At 41.7% G+C, this 11,539-nt stretch overlaps 2 protein-coding genes across 2 annotated transcripts; one reads left to right on the plus strand and one right to left on the minus strand.

The window, feature by feature from the left end:
• Positions 1–867: 867 nt before the first annotated feature.
• Positions 868–6,382, plus strand: c8b (complement component 8, beta polypeptide). The gene is made up of 12 exons (XM_068604956.1): positions 868–944; positions 1,259–1,406; positions 2,730–2,877; positions 3,072–3,213; positions 3,340–3,472; positions 3,649–3,846; positions 4,010–4,250; positions 4,668–4,796; positions 4,899–5,062; positions 5,520–5,673; positions 6,015–6,086; positions 6,228–6,382. The coding sequence occupies exons 1-12, from the start codon at positions 868–870 to the stop codon at positions 6,380–6,382; spliced, it is 1,761 nt and encodes a 586-aa protein (XP_068461057.1).
• A 465-nt stretch (positions 6,383–6,847) lies between these two features.
• On the minus strand, positions 6,848–11,163 carry c8a (complement component 8, alpha polypeptide). Its single transcript, XM_068571476.1, has 11 exons — positions 11,054–11,163; positions 10,853–10,961; positions 10,538–10,685; positions 10,308–10,455; positions 9,925–10,114; positions 9,664–9,846; positions 8,623–8,863; positions 8,400–8,531; positions 8,119–8,276; positions 7,707–7,935; positions 6,848–6,999 (listed from the first exon to the last, which is right to left on the minus strand). Exons 1-11 carry the CDS (start codon positions 11,161–11,163, stop codon positions 6,848–6,850), a joined length of 1,800 nt encoding a protein of 599 aa, XP_068427577.1.
• Between the last annotated feature and the right edge of the window lie 376 nt (positions 11,164–11,539).

The raw sequence follows: 11,539 nt of genomic DNA on the forward strand, positions 1-11,539 counted from the left end.
GATCTGAGGGTTCATTAGATGATTTATGTCACGGAAAGTAACAAAAAAAATGCTTCACATATTTGTAACTGATTGCTTTAGTTGGGAAATATCGCAACATTTGACTTATTTTCGCCTCAACCGGTTATTTTGATGACCATCCAGCTATCAAATAAAAGTAATGTAGAAGAAACTATAAGTACGAGTACTTTATAATCACACTTAATTCACACCACTGCTGTCCTTGCAATCATGGATCTACTAATCGAACCTCACTGCACATACTGGAAGGACAACATATCTTCTTATGTACCAGTTACTTAGTATTATTTATGTTGCTTTCCACCGAGTCAGTAAACATCAGTGGAGTCTATTGATTGTGTAATTCTGTAAAATCCAAAATCAGTAAAGGTGAAGCAAGTTTAAAGGTCAAAAGTACACAAACATGACTTGATTGATTTAACTCTACAGCAGGAATTTACTTTATTAAAAAGCCGTCATTTTCCTCCACTTTCATATATATATATATATATTTATACAAAGATATGTTTTCTGATTCCTCCCACTCCTCTGGATTAAAACCAATAAAGTTTAAGATAACTGTGAATATGTCCAGAGCTCCTGGATTAAGGGGGCCTGTATAGAATCACACGTGCTCCACTATAAACCTGATGTCATACCTGCGTGTTCATTACGCACTGACACGAGACCTAATCCCACAACACCTTGTTTAATAGCACCGAGGCCCACAGCCTTGTGTATTCAGCTCCAGCTCTGAGTCTATAGCAGCACTGAGTTCATGTGCAGGCCAGTATTGATCAGTTTGTGTTTACATAGAGAGCTGAGCGGTGCCGTCTCCTCGTTCACAGTCAGGCATAACACACAGCTATGCTTCCTGTGGTGATACGGATGAGTACACTCAGTGTGCAGTGTGCTCTACTCTATGTTTCGTTGATACTGCTAAGGTAGGAGTTGTATTTGTCTGTTGAGGAATAGAACATCTGCGTTTTAATGCTAATTTCCATTGCAATTCTTCATCTAGTTGCAGTCAAAGACGTACTGATTTCTATCCTCCAACATTATATTAATGATGTTTTTCAGTGTGAGATTAAAAGTGATTCGAAGTGCACACTAATCCTGTTTTATCTCGGATTATATATATAGTTCTAACAGAAGTCAATCTTACAGCCATTTGTTTTTGAGATTTTAATGGCTTCATAATATCTGTCAGTAAATAAATGTCACTTTGTTTGCTTTGATTTTCCTCTACGCGTCACAGTAAAGTCGCCGTCGCAGCAGCGAACAATGAAGAGCCTCGTGTTCGCGAAGCTCGCTCGGTGGGCGATCAGGTGGTAGTTCATCCAGTGGACTGTGTTTTATCAGAGTGGAGCTCGTGGTCACGCTGTGACACCTGTCAGAAAAAGAGAGTAAGTATGATGACGCCAGACAGGTGATCGTGGGCGCTGGGGAACATTACAGCTGCAACGCATGCGGTTTGTTGGCCCATCAGGACGCCACGATCTGAAAACAGTTAGATTTGTCAGAAAAGGTTTAGCTCTGTCTTTAACACATCGGCTGAGTTAGGTTAGAGCTGAGGTAGGCAATGTATTCTTACACCCTGAAAGCAATCAATAAATCAAATGCTCTGCCATAAAAAAGAAAGGAAAAAACAAACAAACAGAATCTGTTGTTGTTGCAGGACTGTGATAAGCCTGTCCAATAATCTCACCTCCCTGCACACCTTGCCTGCTCACACGTCACTGCTCATCTTAGGTGTTTTCTTACATGTGAATGAAACATGAGGCAGTCAGATCCCGCTGGCACCGCGCTCCTTTCCCCTCCTCATGGACTCGTACTCCAACAGATCGAGCAAATCTTTCTGGTGGATACTCGTAAAATAAAATGGAGCTCACTTTTGATGGTGCCTCCCGAGTGGCCGACCCCAGCTTTAATTTAGTAATACCAAAAATACCTTCAAGCAAATTATATGAAAATGGCGTAGCAGCTGAGTCACAGTGAAAAGTGTACACCTGCATGCATATGATTGGATGCCACTCGTCAGCTGATCGCCACACAGCTTAGCCAAAGCATGCTTTCTTGCTGAGCATTTGGAGGACATTGGTACCACTCTCCCATTTCGGTGAATGTATAGCTGCAGCTAGCTATTTAGCTAGCTTTAGCGCAGCTGAGTGTTGGCAATCGTCTCCTCTCACTCTCGGCATGAAGGCAAATAAGTGTAGTTCCCAAAATGTCCAACGTTTCCTTTTACTGTTAACCGTAATGTAATAATTGTGCAAATCAAATGAAAAATAGTGAAGAAAAGTACCGGCTTTATGTACTACAGTGAACTAAACATAAATATATAATATCCCCTTGCGCTTCTGGTCAGATGAACTGATCCAACACATTGTAATTAATGTATGTTATTTATGTTATACTATTTGATACAGTAGGATTAGATTCAGTGCTAGGATTTAAAGGCATTCAACATGTTGACCCTTGAGTGCTGTTTTTCTGTCAGCTCCTCTGCTGGCAAAGGTCTCCGCTGATGTACTTCAGTGCTCTATCTCATCCACTTTACCAGGTGGGGGGATTAATAACCTTGACATGACAAAGTGAAAACAGTCGTCTAATGGGATTTCGGCTGTTCTAGTTCCCTGGAGCAGTTTCCACCGTCTTTATTGGGTAGTGGCGAGCCTTCCTCTGTGTTTCTCTGACCGTTTATGTGTTTCTCCCGCTCAACCACCCAGTATCGCTATGCTAAACTGGACCAGCCGTCCCAGTTTGGAGGGCAGCCGTGCAATTTTCATGGCAGGGAGGAGGAGGCCTGTGCTGTTTCAGCCCGCTACACATGTGACAACGTTCCTTTGTGTGAGGGATTCCTCTGCAACCAAACAGGTATCTCCTAGATCCAGACCCTTATACTTCCTCCATTTTCCCCCACTGCCTTCAGAAGTTTTGGTAAGCCAAGCCAATTGGCTGCTTGCCAAGCTCCATGTCTTCATAGCAAATTTCCAAAATGTCAAACTATTGATTGTATCCTGTTTCGGAAACCATTACTAAATGCCATCCACCTCTTTCCTCTCCTTCAGGTCGCTGTATTCCCGAACCTCTGCAGTGTAGTGGGGAGGATGACTGTGGGGACATGTCAGATGAAGCCGGCTGTAAGAACGTTCCCAAGCCCTGCAGGCATGCGGCTGAAGAGTATTGGGGAATCGAAAACCTTGCCAAAGGGTGAGTCACATTGCGATTAGACTGCAATGTGTGAGTGCCAGTTATTTTTGATTATTTCCGATACATCTTGCTCTTTTCAAATCAATCTGCTCGCTGTTAATGCTGTTGTGCTTACTTATCTTTCAGAATCAACATTTTGAACAGTAACCTGGAGGGAGTGGTGCTTGATAACAGATACTACGCTGGCAGCTGCTTGCCGCACTACATCGAGGATGTCAGATTCAGGAAGCCTTACAATTTGCAACAGTACACTCTGCAGGTGTATAGTGAGCATTTAATTGGAGTGGATCAACAAGATTGGGATTGTTTTTCTTCGTCATCTTTCGTCCCATTCTTTTATCTGTTATTCCACGTTCACAGTAAATGAATTGCTTGTTAATACGGTCCTGCTTATTACATACTAAAAAGGAAATTCTGCTTCTCATGTACTTACAGACAAAAGGCTCGTATGATTTCACGCTGCAGTCTTTTGAGTCATACTCTGACTACAAGAAGCACACCATAAAGGAGCGCTCAGTCCAAACCACTGTTGCTTTTGGCTTCGCCATTCCAGGCATATTTGAATTTGGCTATAGTCGCAAAGACGCCAAACAAACCAAAGCCGAACAGAAGATTCGCCGTGCTTCTAGTGAGGTGAGATATCTTCTCTCGCTTCACCTCTTTACAAGCTACTGATTTCTCAAAAAACAGATGGATTCTTGGTTTATACAAACCCACAATTATTTAAAATACCTGCAATCTTAACCAGAAAACAGTGAATTATTCATCACCTGCCTCCTACTGATTCTCCTCTCAGAAAAACATGTTTGTGAAGGCCAAAGCAGAACTGGAGTTGGCCCAGTACATGTTGAAGTCCGATGGTTTGATGCTACACCCTGAGTTCCTGCAGCGCTTGCGCGCGTTGCCACAGTCTTATGTTTACGGGGAATACAGACAGATCTTCAGGGACTACGGCACCCACTACGTCACAGAGGCAGCCCTCGGAGGAGACTATGAGTACACCATCATCCTGAACAAGGAGAAGCTCGCGAAGACAGGTAATACGTATTAGCGGCTGCCGAACCGGAGTCACGGGGGTCTCAAGTCTAATCAATTGGTTTAATTGCTCAGTTTCTTAATTTACTGCACGTTGCAAGATTGCATAAAGCTAATTACTGCGAACAGATAATGGGGTTTGGCAATGGCTGTGACGTCATCTATAGTCCATCATCTTTAAACCTTGTATGGTGTTCATTTTTTTGTTACTCGGCAGGTGTTGTGGGTCTGTTGGACCCGTTGTATTTTGGGGTTTGAGTTAGCTAGCTATCTGGGCCGAGCAGCTCATTTTTTTTTAATACAGACGCATAGGGATAGAGAACCATTACAGTGAAATATTGACCCTCGTGGCTCAATTTATTGAATTATAAATATGATTTTAGTAACCACTCTCTTACTCCCTGGCTTTGTGATTCTAGATTATTCTTTGGAGGACGTTAAACGCTGTACGCAGACAGGCCTTAAGGTCGGGGCCAACATATTTGGTGTTTATGTGTCGGCGGGGTTTCAAGGTGGATCCTGTAATGACATGCTGAATGAGATGGGAGGTGAGGTTCCACGTTCTACCAAATTACCGGCCGAATACCGCATGTTCTGTTTTAACATCAGACAAGATGCTAAAACTCTAAAGTAATGTGGTTTCTCCCCAGAGGACACAGTGACTGGCGGCATAGTGGAGGACACAGTGACTGTCGTAAGGGGCGGGAGTAGTGAGTCCATCACCGCTTTGGTGGCTCAAAAGCTTCCCACCCCGCAGCTGATGGCGCTCTGGGGCGAAGGCGTGCGTTATAACCCTGACTTCATTCGCACAACAGTGAGTTTCTTCGTCTTTCGCTGAATCCCATGCTTTGCTTCTCCCTTTTTTTTCTCCCTTTTCTTCTGCTTTCCTTCATACTACCTGCCATAATGCCATTCACAATTCTCTCGTATCTACATGTGTTTCCTGTCTTCCACAATATCGTATGGCATTAACATCATCAATACTTCTTTTTTTGTATCTTCTTTTATATTTCTTATCTTAATTTGCAGCGGTATTGATACTAAAATTTGATCTGACTTATTGATGCAGAAACATTCACAAGAGTTGGACAGTGTTGGTACAATTACAAACACGCCAGTACAGCTTGGATGATTAATAGCAAGTTAGGGAACAAACAGCAACTGTGCCAAATACAAATAGGCTCAAGTTTCAGTTGGCTCTATCCAAAGAGAATTTGATTCTGACAGTACAAAGATGGTTTAGCACTGTAGTGACATTTGTTTCTCTTTAGACACGGCCGCTGTATGAGCTGGTGATCTCCAGAGACTTCTCCCACGCTGCCACCTTGAAAAGAAACCTAAAGAGAGCGCTGTCAGAGTACCTGGCAGAGGCTAGTGCGTGCCGATGCGCTCCATGCCTCAACAATGGAATGGCCGTTTTGAAAGGTACCCTTAAAGAATAGCATTTTGTGGTGTTCATTACAAGTATATTTCATTTATTGTATCTATTTCATTTAGTTATTGATGAAAAATGTATTGTTTTTATATCATTCATTCTTTCCTGAGCTTATGTTTTGTTTCTACTCACCCTTTGTGCCAAAGCTTAAGGTTTAGTGCTATCATCACCCTAAACGAATGGCAAGGAAGCCAGTAACACCAACAGAATATGCCTCTGGCATTTTTTTTGTAGATTTGGTTTCCAAACACAATGTGACAAAGTGGCATTGAGGATGTTTACAGTGATGGTCATGATAGTGATAATGAAATATCTTCATTTCCCTCAACAGGCACCAGGTGTGACTGTGTGTGTCCTATTGGCTACATTGGGCGGGGCTGTGAAATCACTAATAGAGTGAAAGGTAACCTCTAAGAATCCCCAAAACCCCCAAAAAGTGCATACAACTTAACATGTTTTTACTTTCATTGCACAAAACACATACAGATATATTGGTATATAATATTAGCAATAATATGAGGACTGACCCTGCCACTTCTGACAGATATAACCATTGACGGCAGCTGGAGCTGCTGGGGTGCATGGTCATCCTGCAGTGGAAGAACAATGTCGAGGAGTCGACAGTGTAACAACCCAGCACCCAGCGAAGGAGGCCTGGCATGCACAGGACTGCAGCAAGAGCGTACTGAATGCTTTTAATATCTGCTCGATCGCTGTCAGCCTTGACATAGAGATTCATAAAACCCTGTTTGGAACTAGAAGTTTGGTCTGTGGTGTCTTTGTTTGTCTTTAGACTTCCCATGTGACATAATGAAGCAAAAACGGACTTGACCTGACTAGCTTTCCTAACTCGACCTGCCTGAAGCACTGACCTGGATTCAGCTTCTGTTACCCAAATGACATCCTCGCATTCAAGGCAAATTTTAGAAATTTCATACAAAGCTTTTACAGTCTTACTCTTCAGATAGAAAAGCACACAGTTAGTAAAATCTGCATCACGCATTTATTACTACCTTGATATACATTGTGTTGCGTATGTGCTGAAGAAGGCATTCCTTTTATTTTGAGCTTGGACAGTAAAGGATAGTGGAAGAGCAGTTTCTATTCCGTGAAAAACACTTGGATTGTGCTCAAAAGCATTTTCATCCTGGAACCGAAGTGGCTTTAACAGCGTTGAGTCTGAGAGGTGGAGCCCAGGCAGGTTGTTCCACCGCCATCAGGAGCAGGATTATCACAGGTTCTTGTACGGGTTTTCCTACTTGATACACAGAGAGACCAAGTTCCCCAGCATGACCATGACCCATCTGTCCTGGCGTCTGTCCAGAAAAACAATAAGGGAGGTTTAACTGAGTTTAACAAACACATATACAGTATATGTACTGTATATATTCTCAATCACATCCTCTTAACAGAGGAGCAAGTGAAACAGGCAGCTGATGAATTGGCAAATGGAGAATAGCTGGATGTCCATGTTTTTTTTTAATACTTGCATAATGTCAAATTATTTGTAATTAAAGTGTAGTTTAACACATTTAGTTATTTATGTCCACACATAAAAGCCTTTGCTTATTGGAGAGTCGATTGGGAGCCGAAAGTGCCGGCTCTTATTGTTTAGTTGAGCCAAATGATCTGTCCAAAAAGAGCCCCATCACTAATTTGCACTTGTTGCTAAGCAGCAAAATGGGCAAACTGATGAAAGACAAGGCAGTAACTTAATTATCAGCGGTGAGAAGTAACAAAGGACTGTCATTGAAGTATGATTTTGAGAAACTAGAGCATTACCTGAGCGAAGACAATGTGAGTGACAGGTTGTTTTTTATCCATTGTATTCCAGAAGAAGACATTTTACTTTTTACTTATTCCTCACACAGCAGTATGCATTTAGAACGCCTGCAACATTATAAATTACTACAAAGAGATCATTCTTGAAAAAAAAAAAGATTTGAAGCAGGGGATAGTTAGCTTAGCTTAGCAAAAAGGCTGGAAACGGGAAGAAAGAGCAGTATTTCAGCGAAAGTCTCACCTCCTCTGCGAGTCTCTTCACAGGCCTCTCCATAGAAGCGGTCTGACTTACAGATGCATTTACAGGAAGTACCCGTTAGGACAGGGATGCCGTTGTGCCTGCAGGGGGCGCAGCGGCAGGAGTCAAACTGCTGCTGATACTCATCCCAGGCCCTCTCCAAGTTGGCCAGTCTTGCACCTACATGGTCGGCGGCTGTGCTGAGGCGCACGAGCTCATAAATTGGCATGGTCTATGTCACGAGGGAGGTAGGACAGAGACAGGAAGAGGAAAACAGTTAATAAAAAGCAAATGGCCACACCAGCAAATTCCCAAAAGGAGGCCAAAAATCAAGAGAAAAACTATCAACTCGTGTTTTGCTTTTTTAAATTCTGTTTAGGAGGATGCAGTGTCAAAGAATTCTACAATAAGTCACCTCATATTCGATGACTGTCGGGTTGTATTTGAGGGACGCTCCCCACTTCCTGTAGGTCTCAGGGTCCTTGATAACCAAAAGGTCGCTGCTGCCATGTATGACTCCCCCGTTCACTAGATTAACAATGCCCTCAACCACAGATGATTCAGAGTCCTTGGCTACATTTGAAATGAAAACATATATTACACTCTGATAACACATTACTACAAATCACTTGTCAGGTGAATGGAAATAAGACATAGTTACACATGAAGCTAATCAGCTCAAAGTCAACGTCTCACATTGAGTAATCGATCCTTTTTTTTTGCACGGCATCACACCCACTTCGAGCTTTGCTGTTACTTCGTCGGTGACGGGATAACTCAAACCAATAGAAGCACCGAAGCATCTACCGGCTTGTTTACCCTCAATGTCTGTGAGAGTTATGAAAGAGAAGTGAACAACGGTTTGACATCACATTTGCTATCAGATGATGTTGATCAAAAAAAGTGAAAGCCCACATACTTGATTCTGCCATAGCCGTTTTGTTGACAACCACAATATATTCAAGGGTTCCTCCCATTGTTCCCTCTGTCACGTAGTGGGTGCCAAATGTGTTGAGGAAGCGGGAGTACATCCCGAAATCATACTGCTCCGGCAGATCCATGAGTGAGATGTAGAAATCTTCATGAAGCATCAACTTATTACTTCTCATTTTAAAGTGGGCTGTCTGCACTTTGGACCACAGCCGGACGAAACCCAGTTCCTGAAGGTATTTTTTTTTTTTTTTTCATCAAAAGTAGAAATAATTATAAATTAGTTATATCAAAATTTAAAAATTATGTAATTTATACTCGAAAAGAATGTCTTTTCTTTCGGCCACAGACACCCAAACATAAACATTATTTCAAGGAGTTCATAGATGGGGGTAATACACATATTTGCTTACCCTCATTTTACTGTTTAACCTCAATCTAATTATTTGAATAAGTGCTATTTATGTGTTCATACTGGGAAGTAACAACAAAAAAAGATTGTCTGATTTACAAATGTTTCTTTCCCAATGTAAGTCTATGGGGAAAAAGCTGTTTTGGGTCCCATGGCATTACATTACGGACCCAGGAGTTTTTATGACACGGTTTGGCCTCTACAAAAATTGGCTTCTGGCTTTGTCGAGCGGAAAATCATTACCTATCTACTGGTTGCCTAATCACCCAGTGAAATGTATCCAAGAAAAACATATCTGGTTGGTTCAGTCTGTACAAAAGAAGATGCTGGTAGGCAGACTTTTTTGGGCCCTGCCAGGCTTGCCAGGCCCTTTGTCTAGTCTTTATGTCTTTATGCTAAGCCGACTGGCTGTAGCTTCCTAAAAACAGAAATAGTCATAAGAGTGGTTTCAATCCTCTTGTCTATTTCTTGGCAAGAAGGCAAACAAGCATATTTTCTACTATTGTTTTAGGAAGAAAGAAAACTGACCTCAAACAATTAATAATGATATATTTACAACAAATTGCACTTCTTATCATGAAGTAAGATAGCTTTGTTCTTTGGATGAATAAATCATACCTGGTTGTTATATTGCGTTATGTTCTTGAGAAACTCTGATTCCCTACTTCCACTCAGTCCCACTTCCACATAAGAGATCCCCACTGTGACGCCGAAATTGGAAGATTTCATCGTTTTCCTGGCTTTCAGCAGGTCCATCATATCTTCATAGTATTCCTGCGTGCCCTCTGACGTGGCTTGAGCCTGTAACAGGTTTTAGTCGGGTCAAAAACAGCCCATTTAATAAATTCCACGAATAAATAACTAACAGCATGACAATACCACAAACTGGTAGGTATGGTAGTTGTGCGGTTTCCTGTAGTTCTTCTCATCGTCATTGTAGTGCAGGTTCTCACAGAATGCATCATAGATGAATTTCCTCCATTCACCATTGTAGACATATTCACACTTTCCTCCAAAATACTTTGGGTCAAGCACTTGATCCACAAAGTCTCCAGTCAAGACGTTATAGCTATAGGAAAGTAAAACAATTCAAAATAAGTACAAGTATTCAGATTAAATGTCAGGCAAAAGAAATAACGGTGTGATTTGATGTTTCAAAGCAATTTGCGAGGCAAAGCATAGTGATTTTGGTGTGTTAAGGAAATATTTAGTTACAACTGTTCTGGTAATTAAATTGCATTGCTTTTAACAGCTGTATTTACCCCTGAGTACCGCGCTCAGCACCAGGGATCGTCAGTAAGGTGAAACACTTGTCATCTCTCTGGGGGACGTCTTGACAGCCCTCTTCGTCAGAAGAATCTTCACATTCAAACTCTCCATTACAGCGAAGGGACTGGCTGATGCAGCGCCCTGTGGACAGAGAGAGAGATTGTACAAAACAAGCTCAGCTTTAAGAGAATGTGCTGTGTGAACGGTCGTTGGTGGGACTTGCCTGTGTGTTTGCAGGTGAACCTCTCTCCACAGAAATCTGTCACCAGACACTGTGTTGTTACAGACGGACACGCCAGCTTCTCCCACAGCGACCCGGTGCACTCGGTGCCACCAAACTGTGACGGCTTCTCTATGTACCTGAAACGGGCCTAAGACAGAGTTAATAAGGAGTTAGCGCTTTATATCAACCAATAAGTCCATTCCCTTATACGATAGTTGGGATTTTCGGAGAGAGTTCTAGTTCTAGAAGTTGTAATCAGCTTTTCTTCGACATCTTTGAACTTATGGAATTTCTTGAGAAAAAAACACTAATTACCTTTTGGTCTGTGCAGGAGTTACAGGGCGTCCAAGAAGACCAGGTCCCCAGCTTACAGTTAATGGGTATCGGCCTGTTTACAGCTCTGGCCCTCCTCATCCCAGCCCAACTGGCATCCGTAAACGTACATTATCATAATTATCTTTGACAGCAAATGTTATCAAGTCTATCCAAGAGATCTTGAAGCGAGGAGTACTGCACCTGTAATCAGCAGTTGTCCATGGGCTCCTGTTTGCATCCACACGTGGGTTAAAGTTCACAGACAGAAGCAGCGTGCATAAAGTCAGAAGTAAATTGATGAACGTCTCCATAACGACAAATGAGTCGCTAGTCCTTAGGACAGAAATGCCACATCACAAAACAACCGTTATGCTGTGACTTCTACCTCTGCAGTCTTGACCAACGGCTGTGAATGATTGATCAAGAGTAAACATATGCTCTTACAACAGTTTGGATTTTTTTATTTTTTTAATGATCTATAACCCCCATTTCTCCTTTTCCCCCTGCAAAGACTCCGGCAGTAAAATGACATCAAACAATACAAAATTAAGTGAAACACAAACATTCTACAATATTTACACTGAGGTCATGCATTTTATTATCATTATTATTATTATTATTATTATTATTATTATTATTATTATTATTATTATTATTATTATTATTATTATAGCAATAACAAGAATA

The sequence above is a fragment of the Clinocottus analis genome, unplaced genomic scaffold, assembly GCF_023055335.1.
Source record: "Clinocottus analis isolate CAN_PGR_092001 unplaced genomic scaffold, fCliAna1.0.p SCAF_11, whole genome shotgun sequence".
Classification (NCBI taxonomy): domain Eukaryota; kingdom Metazoa; phylum Chordata; class Actinopteri; order Perciformes; family Cottidae; genus Clinocottus; species Clinocottus analis.